At 44.2% G+C, this 24,716-nt stretch overlaps 2 protein-coding genes across 6 annotated transcripts; one reads left to right on the plus strand and one right to left on the minus strand.

The window, feature by feature from the left end:
- Positions 1 to 624: 624 nt before the first annotated feature.
- On the plus strand, positions 625 to 17,823 carry sec24c (SEC24 homolog C, COPII coat complex component). 4 transcript variants are annotated; one of them, XM_056365594.1, is made up of 25 exons: positions 625 to 836; positions 2,620 to 2,798; positions 3,079 to 3,159; positions 3,764 to 3,890; positions 4,957 to 5,123; positions 5,276 to 6,010; positions 6,101 to 6,243; positions 7,504 to 7,572; positions 8,690 to 8,798; positions 9,015 to 9,142; positions 9,766 to 9,904; positions 10,004 to 10,119; positions 11,051 to 11,175; positions 11,533 to 11,724; positions 11,833 to 11,926; positions 12,309 to 12,425; positions 12,556 to 12,726; positions 12,835 to 12,931; positions 13,058 to 13,203; positions 13,473 to 13,611; positions 14,255 to 14,373; positions 14,886 to 15,065; positions 15,265 to 15,450; positions 16,272 to 16,361; positions 17,096 to 17,823. In XM_056365594.1, the coding sequence occupies exons 2-25, from the start codon at positions 2,639 to 2,641 to the stop codon at positions 17,234 to 17,236; spliced, it is 3,771 nt and encodes a 1,256-aa protein (XP_056221569.1). In that variant the 5' UTR covers positions 625 to 836; positions 2,620 to 2,638; the 3' UTR covers positions 17,237 to 17,823. The 4 variants fall into 4 exon arrangements, with proteins under 4 accessions (XP_056221569.1, XP_056221571.1, XP_056221570.1 ...); XM_056365596.1 differs by lacking the exon at positions 3,079 to 3,159 and having other exon boundaries at positions 631 to 836; XM_056365595.1 differs by lacking the exon at positions 7,504 to 7,572 and having other exon boundaries at positions 632 to 836.
- A 1,436-nt stretch (positions 17,824 to 19,259) lies between these two features.
- Positions 19,260 to 24,623, minus strand: LOC130162085 (NACHT, LRR and PYD domains-containing protein 3-like). Of its 2 annotated transcripts, none has more exons than XM_056365600.1 (10): positions 24,518 to 24,623; positions 24,215 to 24,404; positions 23,832 to 23,978; positions 23,688 to 23,759; positions 21,787 to 23,566; positions 21,259 to 21,420; positions 20,996 to 21,169; positions 20,651 to 20,818; positions 20,498 to 20,544; positions 19,260 to 20,395 (listed from the first exon to the last, which is right to left on the minus strand). In XM_056365600.1, exons 2-10 carry the CDS (start codon positions 24,258 to 24,260, stop codon positions 19,875 to 19,877), a joined length of 3,117 nt encoding a protein of 1,038 aa, XP_056221575.1. In that variant the 5' UTR covers positions 24,261 to 24,404; positions 24,518 to 24,623; the 3' UTR covers positions 19,260 to 19,874. The 2 variants fall into 2 exon arrangements, with proteins under 2 accessions (XP_056221575.1, XP_056221574.1); XM_056365599.1 differs by having other exon boundaries at positions 24,215 to 24,417; positions 24,518 to 24,617.
- Positions 24,624 to 24,716: the final 93 nt, after the last annotated feature.

Genomic DNA, 24,716 nt, shown 5'->3' on the forward strand with positions numbered 1-24,716 from the left:
ATTCCTTTTTGCTTCTACTTGGCCAAATTAAATTTCCATGGTATTATACTGCCTCCTTGGCTAGTGTATCTGCCAGTCCCAGCTCCAATTCAGTCCCTTGAATTCCCCTGTGAGCTGGAACACAAATTCATGTAACTGATATCTTCATTTTTTGAAATCTGAATTATGTTTCACATTTATCATTTATTATGTTCTGTCTAGATAAGAGATAAGAGATAATAATTCTGAACTAAAGTCTGAACACAAAAAGGCCTTGTTTAGTTTCACCTGTTGTACCCACAATAACGACATAACAATTGCTACCATCTCAAATGTATGAGTGGAGAATGAAAATCCTTCCATTTGGATCTGTAGACTCATCTGCATTAACTGCAACATAACTCTTACACAGTTTGCTGCCTTTCTTCAGCATAGACAGATACATTTCCATGTAACTGACTATTCTCCTGTAGGTATATCTTAAGGCTAAGTCTGCTGATACTGAAGGGAATAACCATGGTGGTGCTGGAGTCTTGAAATAACATTAAGGTCCTATTTTTTTTTTTTTTTTTTTACAGTGAACCTCTTGGTCTTGGACTGCTGTCAGTCGCCGGTGCTGTGGTCCGGTGGCTCCGGTACAGTAGAGGAGGTGAGCGTGGAGGAAGTCCCTCTGCTGGTGTCCGGATGTGGACGTGGCACAGCGCTGCAGCAGTTCCGCTGAATGTCCGCTTCTGATACCGAGGAGGGATTAGTGAGAAACACCCCGGGACGACATCGGCTCCAGAGTTTGTCGGCCACCGGGTATCACAGTTTTCTCCGAACACAGGATAGCCTTTACTATTTTCAACACTTCGGAGGTAGGTTTCGATTGGAGACCAGTTGTTGTGTGACATCCCTGCCCAGTTTGACAGGGGAGCTTGGATTTTGCTACATTAGCTCATTGCTAGCTAATGCTAAGACACGGCTAGCATCGCTCCGCGAAATACCTGGAGGTTTACTAGCTTAGCTGGTGGGCTAACTGTTGCTAGCTCCGGTTGTGGCGATCCGGCCACAGCTGATTCAACCCCTGCTGCTGTCATCGTGATCCAAGCTGTCCGGCTGTGAGCGTTAGCAGGTCAACTTTGCCCTCATGACTTGAAAGTTTGCTGAACAAAATGTGTTGTTCTTAGACTTGTGGCTGTTAGCAGCATCATTTGTTGAACTAGGCTGTGTTTTGAGATATTGGCTGACATGTTGTGTTGCTAATGTTAGCTAGCCAGCGAGCTAATTGTAATGCGGCACTGAGGTTTGATCCCGTTAACACACTGCTACGCTCGCCAGCTTTTCGTGTTGTCACACTTTACCCCCTCCGAAGCTGGTGATTGATTTTCCTCTCAAATGTCTTTGATCCCGAAGGATTTCGAAACTGCTAACCCAGTTCCCTAATTGTGCAACCCCAGCCAGGGGAGCAGATGTGGGTCACTCAGTAGGCCCGACATACTAAATAGCGTTACGGCTCCAGCGATTGTATTTCTCGTTGTGGCACCTGCACCGCTGAATTATTCAAAGGCCCCGCTCGTTTAGCCCGTGTTTGTCTGTTAGATGATACTCATCACTCTGTCATATAGGTTAGGCCAGTCTCCTCAAGCCACGAGAGTAAACTACGCCACTCCTGTACGTCTGTTAGCAAGGGTTGAGTTGTCATGTGAAATGTAAGAAGTAATCATGCACAGAAAGTTGAGCTACCTTTTGGGGCCTTGTCATAACTCGGCTGGTAGGACCTCTAAGCGTTTTACTCAGGCACACGCATGAGTGCACTACACATGACACACTGTCCTCACAGTATCAGGCCTTTAAGTTCACCCTCATACCTGAGGAAGTATAAGTTACAAGTATTGAAGTTTGTGTCTGTTTAGCTTTAGATTATTGGTTAAGTTTTGGTCTAGGGTAAGTGACTTGTGGTAACGGTCTCATGTACAGTAGTTGTTGTGTGTGTGTGAGTGTGTGTGTGTGAGTGTGTGTGTGTGTGTGTGTGTGTGTGTGTGTGTGTGTGTGTGTGTGTGTGTGAACTCAATAGTAGGTGACAAAGAAGCAATCTGAGGGTGTGGCAAAGACAAACATTAAAAGCCAATAAAGGTGTCGTCAATGAACCAGGAAATATTGATGTCATAAGAAAGTTTGATTTGTGACTGACTGTAGAAACTTGTCCAGACTCAGTGTTTAAATTTCTTGTTTCTTAGTTCAGGGGCATGACAAACTCTGCTCAGTCTGGATCAAGTTTGTCTTCTTCAGACTGCCTTCATTTCTGTCAGTCTGTTTTCAGTTGAAGACACAAAGGACTGTACTAAAGCTAGAGGACCGTTAAGCTAAATTGGACAACTAGTTAGCAGTAAACATTATTTCTAAGAACAGTTGTTTGTGTTTTTGTTGCAAGCAGTGCTGTGTGCAAAGATCTCCCCACTCCTGGAAAGAAAGGCCGTCCCTTCAGGCTCATTGGAAACCAAACTATCACAAGAGCCATTATCATTTTTTAAAACCTCTACATCATCTCACAAGCTTTTATACTCCAGGCATCTCAGTATACATCCTGGAAACAGGCTAATTAAGTTTAGTCCTAATTGGCGATGAGTCTCTTTATGACTGTGTCACTATTTTATCCAGATTTAGGGATGAACTGAGGATGAATGTAAATCAGCACACTCCAATGGCCTCTCCATACGGCCAGCCCCAGCCTGGCTACAGCCAGCCCGGCTACACTCCCCTGGATGGAGGTTACCCCGCCCCCTACGCACCCTACAACGGCCCTGCTTCAGCTTACCAGCCTGGGGTTCAGCCACAAGGTAAAATGCAGCTTCTGAGCGACAGTACATCTGAATGAATGACAGTGAGAGAGAGTGATACCAGTACAGCTGTGATGCTCCTCAAGCATTCACAACGCCATAACCTTGGAGTGTCCTACATGCTTCCTGCGATGTGGGTGATCATGTATGTGTGAGAAAAGCACTGTGCCAGTGCACACTAATCTAAATCTCAACTGCCCTCTCATTTCTTCACGTTGCTTTACGCATTTCCCACATCTCTCTGTATTTGCCTTCTTTCCCCTCTTTTCTTGTATTTCAGGTTATTCTCCTTTCACAAGCTTTCCCTCTAAGGCTGTGGCATCCAACCCAGTCTCTGACCTCTCCTCTCCTCTTGACTTAGGTAACTGCCTCCTCTCTTTTTCTCAATCATTTCACACTCCTCATGCTCTGCAATCATCGAGTCCTCTCTGTAGCTACAGGCATTAATCTTGCTGCCACGACCTTTTCTCAGCGTACAATAGAAGAAGTACTTTTGAGTCAGAGACTATTATTTATAGCAACTAACTAGTTATTAACCCTTTTTTTAAGTTTTGTAGTAACCAGAAATGTCAATTCAGCTTCAATGGTGAGAAAGAGATGTTTCCCATTTTAAAAAAAAAAAAAAAAAAAAGTAATTTTAAAACAGCAAAAACAAAGACAAGCTGTCAACCTGACAGATTTTAGGTAGATTCTCATGTTCATTTCCAGCCTTGATCAGATCATTGGTCCCATGAAAACGACTCAGCCTCTTAGCACAGTCCCTGCCAGCCTGGTTTCAGTACGTATTCTGTGCTCCGAACTCCAGAGGCAAAATTTTGAACTCATTTAGTTCTAAAATGCGGCCAATAGCCATGTTTAGCTTGCTGCACCAATCTCGTCTCATGAGAAAGACCGATATCAGGATTATTCGTAGCAGGTATTTCTCTGTGTAGGTATGTGCGTAATCTTTTGTCCCTGCTTTTCAGGTCCTGCCAGGGGTCCTCCCACCTCTGGACCCCCGCCGGTCTCAGCGCCTCAACAATATAATCAGTACAGTCACAGTCAAGGGGATATGCAGAATGGACCCCCACCTATGACGCAAGCACCACCCAGGTAATTACATATTTATTGATTGTTCTATTTAGCAAAAATGTACCTGTGATTTCATTTAAACAACCTGCAGACAAGGGTGACATCTTTGTAGGTGTTTAAAAAAAAAAAAAAAAAAAACCCAAACCCAATTGAAGTGCGTTCACTTGAAGCAGGTTATTCAAATTCTGGAGCCCTCCCTTCAGCTCAGTCACGTGGTTGACACAATCCATTTAAAGACACCAGACAACTGCACTGAGACTGTCTGAACCCCCAGGAGTCGGTGCTCCGCTAACTCCTACTCCTGTCGTGTGATTCGTTAAAGAGTGAAAGCAGAAAATAAGCAAAGCAAATTATTCAAAAACACACTCGATGTGATGCATATTAAGAGACGGGTGATGAATTGTAATAGACAGCAGGTGCTCGTGCATAAAAAACACAGAGCACAGTAAATGAGCAGAGAGAAGACGGGAGGTCCAGTTGCTGATCATATTCAGAGCTGTGCGTTTTATGTATGTGCAGGTTTTAAATGCTAAATAAGGTCAGGTTGCTGCAAAGACCAGAGACCAGAAAGGTCCATCAAGCGAGAATTAATGCAGGAAACTCTTGTCATCAGAAACGATAGATAGATAGATATATAGATAGATAGATGAGCCACTTTTCTCAAATGCATTGTTTGTGGTTGAACGTCTGTAGTTAAAAACAGATATCCAGATGTTCAGCTGTGGAAAGTGGCTGTGGATGTCAGTTTGTCTTTGTTGGATTTAGTCAGACTTTGGATGGAAGGAAGAACCTTGTGCTGCGTTATGATCTCTCTTCATGAAGTCTCTCTGCTGCTACTTTCCCCGTCTGAAGTCTTTGTCCTGCACATGTGTCCCTGTAAAAAAAAAGCCACTTAAAACCCTGTCACCTGCACACATGGCTGAGAAATCATTGTTCTCCAAGTGTAGTGTAACTGGGGAAACCAGGTCTCTCTAATCCCTTACCCCCATTATGTTTGTACAAAGTTTAAGAAATCAGCTTATTGTAGGAAGCCAACTGTAACATATTTGATTTCATGTAAACACACTAAATGATTTGTGTTTTTCAGGCCTGCCGCATCGCAGCCATACAACCAGGGAGCTATGAACCTGTCAGGGCCGCACCCCAGCTATCCCCAACACTACGGGCCCCAACCCACAGTACAGACGGTGACCAACCAGATGACTGGGATGCAGATCACCTCCGGTCCGCCAACCCCAGCAGGGCCAGGATATGGTAAATATGGATGGAGTTATATTTGAGTGTAATGTAATTTCCTGGAACAATGAGGGAAATGTGGACAGGTGTGTGTTGTAAATACACGTAGTCACAGTCACAGACTCTGACACCAGGAGACGTTCACACTGTCTGTCGCTCTCTCTCCTCAGTTCCACCTCACAGCTCCCAGCCTCCTGTCAGTACCGCCTACTCAGCCGCACCTCAGCCCTCCTACACCCAAGCTCCTCCCCCCACGTCCTCTGCTCCCATCCAGCCACCACCTCCCAGTGGCCCTGCAACTTCTCAGCAATACTACGGAGGCCCACCGCCTCCTTCGCAACAGCCATTCAACTCTTCTCTTCCCCCTACCTCTCAACAGCAGTTCACCTCCTCTGCGCCGCCGCCTCCTTCCTCTCAGCAAACCTTTCCTCCCTCCTCCTACTCGGGTCCCGTGCCTCCACCCAGCCAAGCTCCTGCTCCCCCAGCGTCCCAGCCACAGCAGTCCTTCCCCCCAACCCAGCCCCCCTTCTCCTCAGCACCTCCACCTGTCAGCCAGTCTGCCTTCATCTCCGGTCCGCCTCCCCCAGCCCAGGGCTCCTTCCAACCTCGAGCACCCCCTCCTTCCTCTCAGCCTGGATCTTTCCCTCCTCCTGGTCCTCTTCCAACCTCAACTCCCTCCGGCCAATACCCAGGCCCAATGCCACCCCAGCAGCAGCCCCCTCCATCCCAACCACCCCCGTATCACTCAGGTCCACCTCCTCCCAGAGCTCAGATGCCTCCCACTTCTATGGCTCAGAGCAACCACCTGCCTCCAGGACCGCAAGGCCCACCGGGCCCCCCTGGGCCCCTGCAGCAGCTTCCATCTCAGCCTGGCATGCAGGGAGGATACCCTCCTCAGCAGAATGGTGAGGAGACTGCAGCTAAGTGGAAGCTAACTGGATTAATGTCAGCTGTTTTCTCTCTCCATTGCTCAGCTGTTTTCTTTCTCCCTTCAGGTGCGTTTGGGCAGGTGAGAGGCCCTCAGCCTGGCTATGCAGGCCCTTATCCCGGGCAACCAAACTACGGAGCCCCTGCACCAGCACCGGCTCCTGCTCCACCTGCACAGAAAAGACTTGACCCAGATGCCATTCCCAGCCCGGTGAGCAGACACCACAACACCACACCCTGTTGATCTCCGGTCATTTCTGTTCCTCACATCGTTTTTAGAGACAGGGTCGTTGTGAGGGAAGATGACTTTGAAGTATGACATGTATACTCAGTGAACACTTTATTAGGTACACCTGTACAGTCGGTGATGATAGTTTTTTTGGCACTGTCAAAGAGGTGTTCATTCAAATTACCACTGAGGTGACAGTGATGGTGTGTTGTTGTAATGTATTATATTGAGGGGTGTTTCTAATATTTTTCCTCCTTAATTTATCTAAATAGAGAAAAAAAATAGAAACACCTCTCAGTACAGCGTAATCCAGTCCAAGACCACCTAACTGATTTCCGAGATAAACATATAATTCAATTTACACATTTCCGACGATGTCAACAAAAACCGAACTCTATAAATTTCACGAAGAGACACGGAAACGGTGGCCAAAAAACAGCTGGTCGCCTCAGGCAGCCGAAATGGAGCCCGATCACAGCGCAGGCGCTGGCTGTGGTCATTTCAGGTTGGATTGTACAGGTGCACCTAATAATATGACCAATGAGGGTATATGATTTTGCGTGCACCACTTAGGGCTGGGCAGTAATTTCCTATTCTTCTTATTGAACTGGATTTCTAATGACTATTGTATATAATTAAATGTAATATTTAATGAATGTCATTATCATACAGCTGTCATGGTTCATTATAATTGACTTTGACGTGGAGTTATTCATTCATTTTGTTTACTGTATTTATTGTCATAATGCTGTTTTTATGGCGCCTTCATGAAAACGAGAGAATTTTATTCATTTATGGAATAAGAAAAGTTTTTTTTTTTTAATGAATCCATATAAATGAGTTTACTCAACCTGGGGCATCACATTCTCCACTGGCTATCACAGCATGTATTGATTTTGACCCTTGGCCTATCTGGATACTGCCCAGCTGTAGCAGCACAGAAGTCTAACAGTAATATTTTCACTTTGTTTGTGTCCTTAAAGCTGCTTAGCATGTGTCAAACAGGCTACTGGTGTATTAGTTTGTATCTCCTTGCACCTGACTGTCTACAATACTACTAATCTATAATCAATACTACTGACCAGTTTCTGTCTGAATAACAACAATGCTGCTTGCTGCTCAGCAGAGTATTTGCTGAGTTCTCTCTTCTCACCCTCCCTTTTTTTTTATCTTTTCACTCTTTGTATTCATTTATTTTGTGCCGTTTCGCACAATTTGCTGGACAAACTTTTGAATGTAAAGCAAGCGTCTGACATGCCGGCTGTGCAGAAATCAAGACATAGAATAGATCCAGACGCTATCCCCAGCCCAGTAAGTTTCCTGTGTGCCTGCTTCTTCCTCTGCTTCATCCTGTCGTCTCTGCTCGCTTTGCGATAACCCACGGCTTTCACCTCCTGTTCCCTCCTTCTAACCCCTCGGAGTCAGTGACATTCACAGCGTGAGGGACGGGCTCCTGGTGGAAATAAGAACAATGTAGACTTTGCTGTATTACTGTTTCTGCGTCCAGTAGGAAATGTAAATATAGACTGATGCTGCATTGGCATTTTAGTATCTGTTCATTCCAGCTGTAATGCCCACATAAAAACACCACAGTAAATTACAGTTTAAAGGGAAGTTCATCATTTTTGGAACTACCTTTACATCCTGAATTTTGCGTAGAGTTAGATGAGAAGATTGACACCACTCTCATTTCATCATAGTCTCATAGTCTGGACAAACTTAGACTACTATAGTTCTTTTTTATAGTTTGTCATTCCTCATAAACCTCAGACAGTCACTCCCCCACTTAATCCTTTTCCATGCTGTGCATGCTAGCCTGCAACATTTTTGACTTACCCACAATTCCTTGCATTGATGGCATGCCTTGATAAATCCTGACATTTTTCCAAGGGGATGTCATTGAGTTTTTGTTTTTATCATATTTGTGAATCTACACAAACGGCTTCAGCATGAACCTCTACCATCTGTCACCTGACTCCTGGCTTGAAAATGAAGTTTGTGTCCATGGATGTTGACAGATTTTGTGTTTAGTAGCTTTGTGTGTCTGTCTGTCTGTCTGTCTGTCTGTCTGTCTGTGTGTGTGTGTGTGTGTGTGTCTGTCTGTCTGTCTGTCTGTCTGTCTGTCTGTCTGTCTGTGTGTGTGTGTGTGTCTGTCTGTGTGTGTCTGTGTGTGTCTGTGTGTGTCTGTGTCTATAGGGGTTTCGTGTGTGTGTGTGTGTGTGTGTGTGTGTGCGCGTGTGTGCGTGCATGCGTGTGTGTGTGTGTGTCTCTAGGGGTTGTGTGAAAGTCCTCTCCTGCATGGGTGTTCCTCTTTTAGACTTAGTGAGACCCGGGACAGTGTCATGTGCACTGAAACGTGTGTATGTGTGTGTATTTATAGTGTGAACATTTCTGGATTAAGAATATTTGTGTACCCTCTCCTTTTCAGATCCAGGTAATAGAGGATGACAAGGCTAAGAGCACCGAGCCATTCACCACAGGGGTCAGAGGTCAGGCCCCACCACTGGTCACCACCAACTTTCAGGTCAAAGACCAAGGTCGGTTCCACTTCTGTTAGAAACATAAAATCTGGCCGCATCTCAGTTATTGAGGAAATGTTGCTCATTCACGTTCCCTTCCTCCTTCTTCCAAAGAGTTGCAGAGAATTAAACTTGTGCGATTTTGACTAGAAAATCATCCTCAAGGTCTCTTCTATTCCCCAACTTGTTACTGAGTGATCGTGATATTAACGGAAGGTTTGCGTCTGTGTTTAGGGAACGCCAGTCCCAGGTTTGTCCGCTGTACGGCGTACAATATGCCTTGCACAGCCGATATGGCCAAGCAGTCTCAAGTGCCACTGGCCGCCGTCATCAAGCCCCTCGCCACGCTGCCGCCAGATGAGGTGAGGCCCCCCCCCCCCCCCCCCCCCCCCGTCTCTCCAGTGTTATAAATGTTATATTTAATTTAATAATTGAAATGCAGCTTTTACTGCACGATGAGAGAGGAAATGTGTTCATTGTAAAAGTGTTTGAAAGCAAAAGCAGGAAGATGCACAATACACAGCACTTATGACAAGGCTACCCAAAACACAAGTGTTAGCCATCAGCTTCCTCTGCAGTTCACCCTCTTCATCTGTACGTACCACAGTGCAGCTCTATCCTCCGTTGAGATTTTCATAACAGGTGGACTGTTTTTTTTTTTGTTTTTTTTCCTGAGCTTGATTTGAAAAAAGATTAGTTTTCAGGGCAATGCCTGATGTGTAGTTGTTGTTGTCATGGGATGCCTGTATCGTCAGCGGGATAATCTTTTCTGAAAACCATAGAGATGGAAGCGGCTGCGTGACCTTGTTTCCGGTATTCGTCGCATGTGTAACCAATATTCATTTGGACTGGATTAGTTCTACGTTGCATCCTTTTGGCAGGAAAAAAAAAACAAAAGAAGGTGTAAATATGAACTAGAGAGTGTGGCACACATCACCGCCTGAATTGTGGTTCTCTTATACCTTTCATTGAACCTGTTTGGCAGACCCCTCCGTACCTGGTGGACCATGGCGAGGGCGGTCCAATCCGGTGCAACCGCTGCAAGGCCTACATGTGTCCCTACATGCAGTTCATAGAGGGAGGTCGCCGCTTCCAGTGTGGGTTTTGCAGCTGCGTCACAGAGGGTGAGTTTGTGTCTGTGTTCATGTCAACCTGTGCGCAAGCTACATGTTTTTCTAAATTGAACTGTATTTATGTTTATCGCCCCCCCACCCCTCCCACAGTGCCTCCACATTACTTCCAGCATCTGGACCACACCGGGAAGAGGGTGGACTGTTATGACAGGCCGGAGCTCTCGCTGGGCAGCTACGAGTTCCTGGCCACTGTCGACTACTGTAAGGTAGGACCTGGTACCTAATTATTATGTGTCCGCAACGGATCGTTTACCCTTCAATTCCCTCGGGGATCTGCAAAATGAATTCTCTGGAGTTAGGAGTTTGTTTTATGAGTTTTTTTCTGAGGGGGTCAGAATGATAGAATAATGATTTAAAAAGCCATGAGCAGTACTGTCCAAGAACGACGCGGGAAATATTAGTTGTTATCCAATGAGCAAATAAAAGCAAAGCCTGTAAGCTACTGCTGCAAATGAGTCTCAGGAAAATCGGTACATTTTATTTAATGGGCATCAGATTGGAAATGAGGCTGTGCAGGGCAGATACCAAACAGTTTGTTACTCTGATACTGGTACTGGATCAATTCTGGTATTGATGGGACAGGAAAGTGAAACAAGAACAAGTCCAACCAATATTGAAGTTTCAGTCAAATTATCTGTTAGAGTAGATACATTTATATATATATATATATATATATATATATATATATATATATATGTGTGTGTGTGTGTGTGTGTGTGTGTATTTCTTTTTATCTCTTCATCTTTGCATTACTAAATCTCTCTTGATCCTGATACTCTCCCAGTTATGGTGGAGTGCTCATTTATATTGTTGAGCTTTGTTCTCCGTGGTTTTGATTTTGGATTCAGGTTTTTCCTTTGACTAATAAGAAAGTGCAGGTGTGACACCAACACAGTGACTGGTTATATGCTGGGATTTAATCAGTGATTACAATATATTCATTAGAAAACAAAGTACAGTAAATTTAATTGGGATGCCTTCAAGGAGAAAGATCTGTATGTAGCGTCTTTGCTTGTTATTGCTCCACCACATGTTAAACTGAACAAACAGTGATGTTCCAGAGTCTGTCTGTAGTTAATGTGTTAGTGTTATTTACACGTCTTCATACAGAGAATTTTTTCCTCCTATCTTCAACAGAACAACAAGCTTCCTCAGCCTCCAGCCTTCATCTTCCTCATCGACGTGTCCTACAACGCTGTGAAGAGCGGCATGGTCAGCATCGTCTGCCAGGAACTCAAGACCCTTCTAGACTACCTGCCCAGGTGCTCAAACACACACACACAAACACACACGCTGGAGGAAGCATTGGTAAGAAGCAGGGAAAGAGTGAAGGAGGAAGAGAGGAAGCAATAAATGGGAGCAGTAAAGAAAAGGCTGATGAAGGGAAAGATTGAATAGAAGAGGTAGAAAGGAGAGGAGAGGAAGAAATCAAGCTTGCAGCAAAGAGGAAGTAAAGAAGCAGAGAGAGTCAGAAATGGAAAAGAAAGAAGAAGGGGATGTGAAGAAGGAAAAACATTTCCTCTTAATCACTCTGTTAGTTTAGACGCTCACTTCTAGTTTATGTAAAGAAATGTGATCTTGACCTTTTCCCCCGTTTCCTCCTCCGCCTCCGCGTCCAGGGAGAACCCAGAGATGGACTCTGTGGTGCGGGTGGGTTTCGTCACCTACAACAAGGTTTTGCACTTCTACAACGTCAAGGGGAGCCTGGCGCAGCCCCAGATGCTGGTGGTGTCGGACGTATCGGACATGTTCGTGCCCCTGCTCGACGGCTTCCTGGTCAACGTCAACGAGAGCCGGCTAGTCATCGAGAGGTGGGGGGCAGACGAGAAGCAGACGCTCGCACATTAGCAGATACATGAGGTGTCTATGGAGAGACAAAAATCGATCCCATTTAATGACACGGTGTTTGTGCTCGCCAGTTTACTGGACCAGATCCCAGAGATGTTTGCAGACACCAGGGAGACGGAGACGGTCTTTGGACCCGTGATCCAGGCAGGACTGGAGGCACTGAAGGTAACTACTCTGGAAAGTCTGGGAAGTCTTCCAAAGGCTTGATGTATTTATTCAGAGTTTGAAAATGAAAAACAAAAGTGTAGAAACACAAGAGAACAAAACTATTGTTCAGTTTAAAGCTTCTACGTCGACCGTTTTCCTGAGAAGTTCCAGAATTTTAGTTTTGTCACTTAAAGTTCCTGGAGCTTTTTGGAATAATATTGTGTTACAACGCTCGTTGTAAACACTTCCTTCAGGTCGAAAAGGTTTGAAATTCTCAAACTAAATATCCAGGAATGACTCGGATGGATCTTAATCCACCCGGATACACGAGACTAGACCTGTACAGAGCTGCCGACGCGGCTGATGATGATTTATATGCTGCCGTGTGTCGTTTTCTCAGGCTGCGGACTGTGCAGGGAAGCTGTTTGTGTTTCACACCTCTCTGCCCATCGCCGAGGCTCCTGGGAAATTAAAGAACAGAGAAGACAAGAAGCTGATCGGGACGGATAAGGAGAAGGTAAACGCGTAGTGTAGCAGAGTTGTGCTTTGTTGCGTACTCGGCTGTATGTGTTGCGTATGTAGCTCCTTGATACGTATCTTACCATTTACTCCACACTGACTCTCCTCCCTCTCCTGTCGTTCCTCAGTCTCTGTTTCAGCCTCAGGTGGGTTTCTACAGCACCCTCGCTAAGGAGTGTGTAGCCCAGGGCTGCTGCGTAGATCTCTTCCTCTTCCCCAACCAGTACGTGGACGTTGCCACGTTAGGAGTGGTTCCCGTCTCCACCGGAGGTTCAGTCTACAAATACACCTACTTCCAGGTGAGAGGAAGTCGCTCTGGAACTGCTCCAGGTTTTCTCGTTTCATTTCGTACTGCAGCTAAAACGATGACGTGTCTCATCAGTGTGTTTTGTTTTCTTCATCACCAGGCTCAGTCAGATCAGGAGCGGTTCCTGAACGACCTCAGACGAGACGTACAGAAACTAGTCGGGTTCGATGCCGTCATGAGGGTGCGAACCAGCACAGGTGAGACTCCCCGCTCCCCTCACTTGAAAACAACAACAAACAAAAAAAATAAATAGTCAAGATTGAGAGAAATGTGACGGTGTCCTCTCCTGGCTCCGTCCTCACCCTCCCCTCCCCTCCCCGCAGGTATCCGGGCGACTGACTTCTTCGGCTCCTTCTTCATGAGCAACACCACAGATGTGGAGCTGGCAGGCCTGGACTGTGACAAGGCCATCACCGTCGAGTTCAAGCACGACGACAAGCTCAGCGAGGAGACAGGGGCGCTCATGCAGGTGTGCACATCTGTCTTTGGAACAAATTCTTTTTTCTTTTTTTTTTTTTTTTTTTTTTTTTGGAGGGAACACACTTTATTTAGGGTTTTTAAATCAGATATTGTAGGATAGTCTTACAACTTGCAGGATGTGGAGGACTGATTTAGCGGTGTTTTAAAGCAGAAACACAACAGGAAAAGTGACTTGACCGAATTACTAAAATACCCTCACCCTTTTACATTTTGTAAAAAAGATAACGTGACGTATCTGTCTCATTTGTTTCCCCGCAGTGCGCCGTGCTGTACACCAGCTGCAGCGGACAGAGGCGTCTCCGCATCCACAACATGGCCGTCAACTGTTGCTCTCAGCTGGCCGACCTCTACCGCAACTGTGAGACCGACACAATCATCAACTTCTTCTCCAAATACGGTGAGGACGGCTCGCACAGCAGAATGTCCCCGTCTCTGTCGGGTCATGGAGGCTGAACGAGAAAATTATTTAGTTTTTTTGGGAATATGTTTATTGATTTTTCAAAGGAAAGCGTGTTTGCATTGAAGCAACACACATTCACAACAGAGGAAGAAAAAAAACATATTCAAGTGTGATTTTATGCCGATATGTTTTGGATGGAACTTTACAGAAACATTTTCTAAAATTTCTATCAAGCAATCACCAAATTCTCAGTAGAAAAGCTGTGGTTGCTGTTATGAATGTATAATGTATAAATGCAGCTTTATAAAGTCTGAAGCCGGACACCGTTCACTCACCGTCCACAAGATAACAAGAAGTGGACGATGAAAAAAATCCACCTGTAATCAGTTTTATGAATTAAATTAGTTTTCTGCTGCCCCAGTGTGTAGAGATCAGTGCAATAAAGCTTATTTACAATAAGCCATTTATTTTATACCATTAATTCCTTGTGGCTATCACAGTTAATGTGTGTGTTTGTTTGTTTGTGTGTGTGTGTGTGTGTGTGTGTGTGTGTGTGTGTGTGTGTGTGTGTGTGTGTGTGTGTGTGTGTGTGTGTGTGTGTGTGTGTGTGTGTGTGTGTGTGTGTGTGTGTGTGTGGCAGCTTTCCGTGGCATCCTGAACAACCCCACTAAGGCGGTGAGAGACACTCTGGTCAACCAGTGCGCTCAGATTCTGGCCTGCTACCGGAAGAACTGTGCGAGCCCCTCATCAGCTGGTCAGGTACTGAGAAAACCTCCGTTGTTGTTTCCTGCTTTTTTGTTTTGTGCTTCATTCATCCACATTTTCACAACTTTTGGTTCAGGACTCAAAAGACTGTAGAAATTATAACAGGCAGTTTTCATGATTCACTGTCATTTGAAAGGTAAAACAATTCATTGATTAATTGAAAAAATGATCAATAAAGAGAACAGTTATTAGTTGCAGCCCTAAAGTCATCATATATTTGGATCTCCCTCTGTGAAAAAGACAAAAGACCGTGAAATGCATTTGAAAGATCTGAAAAGTTTTTTTTTTTTTTTTTACTGTTCCCAACGTCAAGAATGAACTTGACGCTCATTTGTCACGTCAGTCAAGAAAACTCAAATTTACACATTATCATGAAGTATTTAGCTATTTGAAGATGTTACCTTGGTCTGTGTGTGTGTGTGTGTGTGTGTGTGTGTGTGTGTGTGTGTGTGTGTGTGTGTGTGTGTGTGTGTGTGTGTGTGTGTGTGTGTGTGTGTTTTTTCCAGCTCATCCTCCCAGAGTGCATGAAGCTGTTACCGGTCTATCTGAACTGCGTGCTGAAGAGCGACGTGCTGCTGCCGGGAGCCGACGTCTCATTGGACGACCGGGCTTACCTGAGGCAGCTGATCAGCTGCATGGACGTCGCAGAGACACACGTCTTCTTCTACCCCCGCCTGCTGCCACTGGTGAGATCACACACACACACACACTAAAGAAAGGTTTAAAATGGCTTAGAAAAAGACTCGGTTCATCTCTGCCATTAGAGTAATATTCATGTTTGCAGGGGATGAAAATGTAAGACTCTCGACTACATGTAATGTTTGATCAGTGGATGGTGAGGCTAACATATTCATCTCATGTTGTCACTCCCCTTTAACTTTCCAGATGAAGTTGGAGGGCGGGTCGTTGCCGGTGGCGGTGAGGGACTCGGAGGAGAGGCTGTCGAAAGGTGGCGTTTACCTCCTGGAGACGGGGCTCCACCTCTTCCTGTGGGTGGGAGCCAGCGCTCAGCAGGAGCTGCTGCTCAACATCTTTGGCACGCCGAGCTTCAGCCAGATCGACCCGAGCATGGTGAGAGGAAATGGATTTACCGCCATGTTGTTTGTTGACCCCCGCCAACCGACCCACAGCTGATGGTTTAATCCTAGTTTGTGTTAGTGAGGGCAAACTCATCTCTAATAAACACGCGCTGCAGTCTATGAATTAGTCATGTGAGAAATTACAGTTACAGTTAATACAACACCTAGAAGTCAACATTACAAGATTGTTTCATCTTAACCTGTCTGACAGTAAAGGTTGAATTTCATTTTCTCCAGTAGAAAACAGTCAATTCTTTCCGCTCACATTTTACACTCTACAGTCAAACGAGTCGTCAGGGTCACAGAGGCAGAAATCCACAATTAAGAGATTTATTTTCTAAACCGTGTGCATGTGTTTCAAACCCTTGTTTCCATATACAGTTAATGAATCTCTTATTTGTTAATCTGCCTTCATTTTATATTCCCTTTTTTCCCAGGACAGTTTGTTTTCAGCCAGTTGTTATATCTGTAGCGTCATTGGTCATTTTGTATCATCAATTTTCCCGTCAGCATTACTAATTATAAACTGTTAGTAGAATCATATCATATAATCATATTTTGTCATATTCTGTCCATGTGAACTCTAGTTGAAATCTGACTAAATGAGTTGCTATTAGTTTTCCATTCAAATTTATTTTTTTGTGATGTAATTTCGAACATTGTGACACATTTTTTTTATTAGGGTGTGTTTTACATGCATAATGTGATTTATCAATATTGGAAGAATATTGTGTTACTGTGATATTGATTCATTCTAAACACCCAGCCTTGTGTTAGTCTGTCACTTCTGAATGTCTGTGCTCTGTCTTGCAGACAAGTCTGCCAGTGCTGGATAATCCCTTCTCTCAGAGACTCCGAGAGATCGTCGACTCCTTCAGAGCGCAGCGATCACGATACATGAAGGCAAGCGCTCTCTCTTCCATATTCCCCCTCTGATATCTTTACGTCCAAACACTTTGTCTCCCTCTTTTGTTCTGTCCCATCTTGGGCTGGGTACCAGTTAAAACACTTTTTGATACCAGTGCCAGTAACTGGTAACTAAGTGTCTGTGTCCATATCTAAACAATGTTTTTTTTTTTTTTTTTTTATTTTATTTATTTGTTTTTTTTTGATGCCTTACTGTAAAAAAGTCTACATGTTTTTCCTCACATCCCTTTTTTTTACATTTAAAGTATCGGTATCAAGACAAAGCAGATGAACAGGACATTTATTTAAACTTGGTTAATAAATATAAATTTTGAAATAACTGATCTAAAAATAATAAACAAATGTAAAAAAACATTTGTCAGCAACTATTTCGATAGATTTGAATCATCAGTTGTCGAGCAAATTGTCGATCATCAAGCAAAAATATCAAACTGTCTTTGATTTCCAGTTTCCCAAATGTGAGGATTTAATACTTTTCTCCGTGTTATATAATTGCAAATTGATTTTTTAAAATAAGGAATTTTGTTTAAAAGCCCTTGGGCCCCGTTAAAATCTTCAGATGTTTCAGACACAAGTTTTAGTCAATTTATTAAGAAAATAATCAATAGAAGATGAATCAGCCATACTTGGATATAATAAAGAAAAGTCCACAGGTTTGAAACCGGGTCCCGCTCGTTGTGTCTCACACTCCTCTCTCCTCTCTCCTGCAGCTGATGGTGGTGAAACAGGAAGACAGAGCTGAGCTGATATTCAGGCACTTCCTGGTCGAGGACAAGTGCGCCAGCGGGGGAGCGTCATACGTGGACTTCTTGTGTCACATGCACAAGGAGATCCGCCAGCTTCTCAGCTAGGCCCCACCCAACCCCTGAAATTCCCATGTTCACCTGTATGACCCCCCACCACTGACCCCTGCCTGGTTCACCCCTCCTTGTGAAAGAAAGAAAGAAAGCGCTTTATCTTTTTTTTTTTTTTCTTTTTCTTTTTTTAAACCTAATAAACTAAAGCTCTCCTTACTGTCTGCCACAGACCAGCTGGCAGATCTCGTCGTGTGAGTGGTAATGTGTGTGCATGTGTGTGTGAGAGTGTGTGTGAGCGAGAGAGAGAGAGAGAGAGAGAGGATCCGATGTTAATAGAGCTTTACTCTGCCTCAAATCCCCTGCTCCAACACAGCAGGAGCAGAATAACTGACGAGGGAGGGTAATGTGTATATACACACGTGAACAATTATGTATGCAACAGACTGATCGAGTGACGGGGGGGCGACTGATGTTGACTGTAGTCGGTGTACTGTCTGTATTACTAGCACTGAAAGGCTGTTTTGGGTGCAGAAATGACCCTCAGATAGCAAAACACTTTTTATATGATTGAATCCCAATAGAGTGAAGGACATCTACATACCAAGACATAATGGAATTAAATAAATGCTGTTCTTTCTGTATCTTCTCCCCTTTAATCATGGCCTTAGTATCCCCTCCCCATGCTGCTCCAATCATCCATAATGTGTGCGTGTGTGTGTGTTTGTTTCCAGATCTGAGAGGATTCGTTGCCCACTGCCCAACTCTTGTTTTCCAGGTGTTAGCATCTGAATTTAAGCCCTAGATTAAAAGCTCAAACTGGAGTTTGGTGAGTTCTCACCTGCGGAAATTATTTAAAATCTAAACTCTGGTTTCAGCCTTCACAGATAAACTGAAAATAAAGGTGCACTGACAACCAGTCATTACAGTAATTGGTATAATCCAGATTTGTTCCAATCAGCTTCAGTTGAGTTTTCTTTGTTGATACGAACATCTGGCTCCAATGTTTGGCCTCGGATGAACCAGATGTGCATTTGAAATTGCTGTCATGATTCTGTTTATGAGAGTTTAAAGTCTATGCAGCACTGTGCGAGGCCAGAGATGAAATAATAAAAAAAATAAATAAAATAAAATAAAAAAAATCAAGGAAGGGTGTGAACTTTTGATGTCAGCTTCACAGTGATGGGAAATTGATCAGTTTCTGTGGATTATTCTGTCTGTTGACGACGTGTATGTGCTGCAGACTTTAAAATAATCAGAAGTTTTGATTTCCAAAAATGTATTAAAAACAAAATGTGAGTTCCAGCAGACAGAAGTGAGCACAGAGCGACAGCGGAAAACTGGACATCAGTTCATGTTTGCAAACTTTTGAGTTGTATCCACACTGACGATGTTCGGTGTGTAAATAAAATATATAATCTGTACAGAATTAATAGAAAATTACAATTTTAAAGACCTGCCTGAGCAGCTGTGGTTTGTTGGTGGTTGGTTTCTCTATCACAGAAGCCGCAATATGAAGTTACGGCTTTTACTGAAGGAGGAAGACGCAGAGGCTTGCTTTGTGGTATGCTTGTGTGCGTGTGTGTGTGCGTGTGTGTGTGCGTGTGTGTGTGTGAGAATGTGGGGTCGGTCCTGGTGAATTTCTCCTGAGGAACAGAGGGATCAGCCAACACACACACACACACACACACACACACACACACCCTACCCATGAGATTAATTTCAGTCTTCTTCATTTATCACTTTCTGTTCCTTTTTTATTTTAACTATGTGTCGTTTGTGTTTTTGGTGTGTGTGTAGCCCTCTGTTCCGTCTCTATGTTCACTGAGTTTGATAGACCCATCGTCTTGATTGTAATCTTAATTTCTGTTTTTCCTTTTCTCTTTGATTTGTTTTTTTTTTTTTCATTGCCTCTTGGGACTGCTAATAAAATGAGGTTAAAAGTGAAACTCCACACTGTGCTTCTCCTTCACTGAAGAAAGGCTTTTTTACAAATTATAAATGTACATACTTTATATTTCATACAAATACACTCTTCACATTGCTGTACAAATGACATCTAGATTATTGTGCAGTACAGATTTCCCCCCAGCTTTTCCAAGTTACAAAACATTTTCACTTCCTCTTATCAGTATCCGCATTAAAACACAACAATTACAACAGAGGCGAAAGGAATTTTGTCTGTGCTCCTCACAACATTGAGAAATTTACAAAGTTACTTTCTACTGAAGAAAGACATTGATCAAAAACCACCACCAAATAATGGACAAATTAAGACACGATGAAGACGCAAGGTGGAAAATCCAGGAATCAACAGCAGTCATTACAATACATCACGAGTGGAGACAAGTCTCCTGGTAATCCGTCCAGTCGTCGTAGACACAGTTCACTCAAAACTACAAATGTCAACCTCAGTGGTGCTAGAGGAAAGTGCAGGGGATCAGCCGAGTGTGTAGGATTCATCCTCTGGGAAACATAAATGTCTGCGTGAAATTTCATGGCAGTATATCAAATACTTGCTGAGATATTTCAGTCTGGACCCGAGTGGTGGACATTGGCTTCCCTGGAACCACGCCGCTGGTATGGCTTGAAACAAATCCTCATCAAAGACCCATCATATCCCAAAAGCTGAACAAGTAAACCCAAAATTGAAGAGCAGCATAAAAGCAAATAGTACATCATGTTACATAATTATTTATCGCAGGAAGATTGTGGAGTCCACCCAGGCCAGCTGAAACCCGGGGTGGACAGGTTCTGTGAAGGTGGTGTGGAAGGTGTGGAGGAGGGTGAGTGTGGCACAGGAAACCTGGTAGAAGGAGAGCGTCCCCGCTGACCAGTCCAGAAAGACTCCTACTTTATTGGATCTGGGTGGGGTGGTGACAACATTGTTCATGCCATTGTGCAAGATCCTGTAGGCATCTTTGGAGCAGCTCAGGCCCCAGGAAGAGTCATTTCGGCCTAGCCAGCTGTCGTCTCCCTCTCCCTTCCTGCACATCCGTCTGTAGGCTACTCCTATGAAAGCTCTCCCGCACCATTCTGTCTCCCAGTAGCAGCGCCCGCTCAGTCCCTCCTTACACAGCACCTGGCGCGAAAAATCGAACCTCTCTGGGTGATCGGGATGCGGCTGCTCGGTCCAACGCGTTGCTTTCGTGTTTCCCTCGGACAGAGACAGGTCCTTGTGTGCTGTGTTTGGGTCCAGTGTGAGTTTGCGGGTGTCTGGTGTAACAGATTAAAAATGTTAGTCAGTATTCTATATTACTCCTTGCTGTTTTATGAGTTTAGAAGGAAGCAGAGACGTCCTAAGTGCTGGTTACTCACATTTCTTTGGACCTGGCTGAATCCTGGATTCATCACACTGTTCCACACTGAAACATAACAGTAGACCACAGTTTTGTTTGTGTTTATATCATTAATGTAGTTCAAAGTGAGTGGAAACGTTATCATTCAGGCTCTAGACGACACCATCACTACCTGAGTTTCTGCAGGCTGCATTGTGGGTCGTCTAGCAGAGTAGACAGCAGCTGCAGACCTGAGTTTCCTGGGTGGTTGTAGCTCAGGTCGAGCTCTCTCAGGCACGATGAGTTCAAAGCGGATGCCAGGAAAGTGCAGCCTTCCTCTGTCACTCTGCACAGGGGCAAACTTCAAGAAAACACACCAAGACATTTCATCTAACTGATCACCACCAACGATAACAGCAAGAAGTGAGAGTGTGTGTGTGTGTTTGTGTGCGTGTGTGTGTGTGTGTGTGTTCAGCCCTGTACCGTATATCACTTTTAAATAATTCATCTGGCATGGAATTACACTCGGGGCACTCACATGAGTATTTCCAGTTTACAGTGAGGACTGCCCAGTCCAGCAGAGAGCCTTGTGACTCCCACGTCCTGAAAGTCATTGTCAGTGAGGTCCAGCTCTTTCAGTTGGCAGGATGCTGAGCTGATAAATGAGGCCAGGGCTTCAGAGCTCTTCTCTGTAAGGTTGCAGCTCCTCAGTCTAAACGAATAGAAAATACAGCTACAAACAAAAAAATCTGTATTTGACTTGGGGGGGTGGGGGAGAAAGAAATGTGTTGGATTTTTTACTTCAATTTGTCCAGTTTGCTGTTCTTCAGTCCACCAGAGAGCAGATTTATGCCTGAGTCTGTCAGGTTGTTGTTACTCAAGTCCAACTCTCTTATTTGGGATGAGCTGACGCCATTTGCCAGGCTTTCACAGCAGGTCACAGTGAGATTGCATGCATTTAGACTGCAGAAGGAAAGACAGTATGAGAGAGGTAAATGATGAAAAGACTGATTATAGCCTCTCTAAGTTGTATGCTCATATGTTTTTACACTGTGAAATAGAATTATTTTGTTACTTGTTACCTACTTAACCTTTTCGTTACCTACTAACATATTCATTGCACTCAGGCAAATGATCTTGCATGCACTGCTAACTAATGACTCCATGCTCTCAAACAACATATCACACCTGTACACCGTCAGAGGTTCAACGGACACTAATGTGGAGTTAATTCTTTCTTTTAATTCATGCCAAAAAGAACATTTGGCCTGAAGTCTACTATCTTTAATATAAGGAGCATATCTGCTTTTCTAAAAAAAAATCACTTACTTCGCCACTTGAGCCGTTTTCACAACAGGCAGCAGCATCCGAAGTCCCTCCTCGGACCTGGCATAGTTGCTCAGCTCAAACACGCTCAGTTCTTCTTCTGAGGTCAATAATACAAAGACAAGAGTGGCCCACTGAGCCGGTGAAAGCTTGGCTTTGTCAAGACTGCCAGAACTGAGGTAGCTCTGAATCTCCTCCACAAGGGAGTGGTCATTCAGCTCATTCAGGCAGTGAAAGAGATTGAGACATCTGTCTGGGGATGGACTTGACCTGATCCTCTCCTTGATGTGTTTGATGATCTCTGTTCTTGTTCTTTGGTTTGATCTGTTGCTGGTCATTAGCTGTTTCAGCAGTGTCTGATTGGATTCCAGAGACAGGCCCAGGAGGAAACGCAGAAAGATGTCAAAATGTCCATTTGGACACTGCAAAGCCTTTTCTACTGCTTGTTTGTAGAGGATGACCTCTGAAGAGTCTCTGAACAGGAAACGTCTCGAAGCGGACGACTTCTTGACCAAGACGTTGATGTTGTCGTTGTGGAAGGTGAGGAAGACGTACAATGCGGCAAAGAATTCCTGAACGCTCAGATGCACAAAGCAGAACATCTTCCCCTCGCACATTGTCAGCTCCTCGTTGAAGATCTGTGTGTAGACTCCTGAGAACATGGATGCCTGTGTGACATCTATACCATTTAGTTTGAGGTCGTTCTCGTAGAAGATCAAGTGGCCCTTCTCAAGCTCTTTGAAGGCCAGTTTACCCAGTGAGATGAGGTTAGCTCTCACGCATTCAGCGTTTGACTCTCTTCTTCCAGGCAACCTCTTCTTCATTGTCTCCACGTACAAAGACAAGAAGTGTATGTACATTTCAGTGAGGGTCTTTGGTGTGTCTTTACTGTCCGTCGTTGTCAACTTCTTCTCAAGAACGCTCGCCGCCATCCAGCAGAAGATGGGTATGTGGCACATGATGTGAAGACTCCTGCAGGATTTCACATGCGCGATTATCCTGTTTGCCAAGCTCTCGTCACCAATTTTCCTTCGGAAGTATTCGTCTTTTTGCAGGTTGTTGAACCCTCGAACCTCGGTCACGAGATCAATGCAGTCCACAGGGATCTGACTGCAAGCTACTGGGCGGGATGTTATCCATACAAGACTCAAAGGAAGCAGTCTTCCTCTGATGAGGTTGGTGAGAAGCACAGCAATTCTGGTTGGCTGTGTCACATCAGACATTATTTCACTGTTGTGGAAGTCCAAAGATAGTCGGCTCTCGTCCAGACCATCCAGGATAAAGAGCATTTTGTGTTCACCATTATTGAAGATTGCTGTGTCTTTTGTCTCAGGGAAGAAGACACTGACAAGCTCCACTAGACTGAAGATTTTCCCTCTCATCAGATTCAGCTCGCGGAAAGAGAGCAGGAATACAAATTCCAGGTTGGTGTTTGCTCTTTCCTCAGCCCAGTCTAGAGTGAACTTGTTGGCAGATACTGTTTTTCCGATGCCAGCGACTCCCCTCGTGATCACAGTCCTTATGTGGCGGTCTCGTCCTGGTAGAGAAACAAAGAGTTGATTGCAGTGGATTGACTGCTCCTGGGCCACATGCATCCTGGACACTGTCTCAATCCGTCTCACTTCATGCTCCCTATTGACGTCAGCAGTTCCTCCCTCAGTGATGTAGAGCTCTGTGTAGATTTTATTGAGAGATATTTTGTTTGACTCTGTTGTCATCCCCTCAAGCAAGTGGCTGAACCTTCTCTTCAGAGTAACTTTCAGTTTCTGTTGACATTCTGCGACTTTATTGACAAAAGGAGAAAATGCACTGGAAGGTTATTTTAGTTTTCAAGAATCAAGCTGTTCTAGCAATATGTCAGATTCTTAAATGTGATAAGGTAATGGGCTGTAAGAAATACTCACTTTGGGACTGCAGAGCCCCACAGCTGTATTCAGTGTCAGGGATCAGTGCGTCTTTTAATGTAACGATAGACCCTGCAAAAGAAGAAAAAAGCTCAGCAGAGTCCAAACCACAATTTCAGTTACTCAAGGATGTAATATATCTACCGTGGCCTTGGCCCGTAGAGGTGATACTGATGTTTATGTTGCCAATAGTGGAACCAATAATGGAGGGAGCGACCACATTTCCCCCACTCTGAGCAGTGAAGCTGGGACAGAAATGATCAACCACAGCCTGAAGAGAGGGAACTGACTCTGAGAGAAAACACAAAACTCAACTTCAGCAGTTTGTTACAAAAATGAATTGTAGCGAATGATCACAGCAGCAAATGATCACTAAAGAAAGTTTAGGACATGTTTGCGGCTTTTGAGGTTATCAGTTTTTCAGCCGTATTTACTGTTTAGGCATTGAACTCTTGCGCAGCAACCTTTTTTCTCACAGGTTCAATTTCTTGCAATATGAACTTTTATTCATAATCTGACAGCCTTACCTTGAAAGACCTCGTCTGTTTTATTATCGACACTCTTTTCCTCCATTTTGTTTTTTCATATCAGCTCGTTCATCCTTGCATGTTTTCTATCAACTGGTGCTTTTCATCGGTGGTCTTCATCTAGACCTTGGAAATGAGAGGGAGACTGTCCTGTACAGCTGCAGTCAGTTACTTCCAGAGGATCAGATATCTGTTCACACAAACTACATTAAAGAGCGAACAGCATTCCTTCAGATACAGGATGATCATGTTCAGTCAAGGCTATTAAAATGCAATAGATCAAAACACAAAGGAAACTCTTACCTGCATAAAAACAATGATGACTGTTATTGCGATCTGATTCACACACTGAAAGTGGCTGCTCATGAGCAGAGGGGGATTTGCACTTCTATAAGAAACTGCACTTTCTTCCTCCTTCCCTGATGCTCACGAAAAACGGAAGCTGGTGTTTCCTGTCTGCACAGTCTTTACATGAAATCATTGTATGAACCATAGCTCTTAA

Source organism: Seriola aureovittata, chromosome 21 (genome assembly GCF_021018895.1).
Source record: "Seriola aureovittata isolate HTS-2021-v1 ecotype China chromosome 21, ASM2101889v1, whole genome shotgun sequence".
Taxonomy (NCBI): Eukaryota; Metazoa; Chordata; class Actinopteri; order Carangiformes; family Carangidae; genus Seriola; species Seriola aureovittata.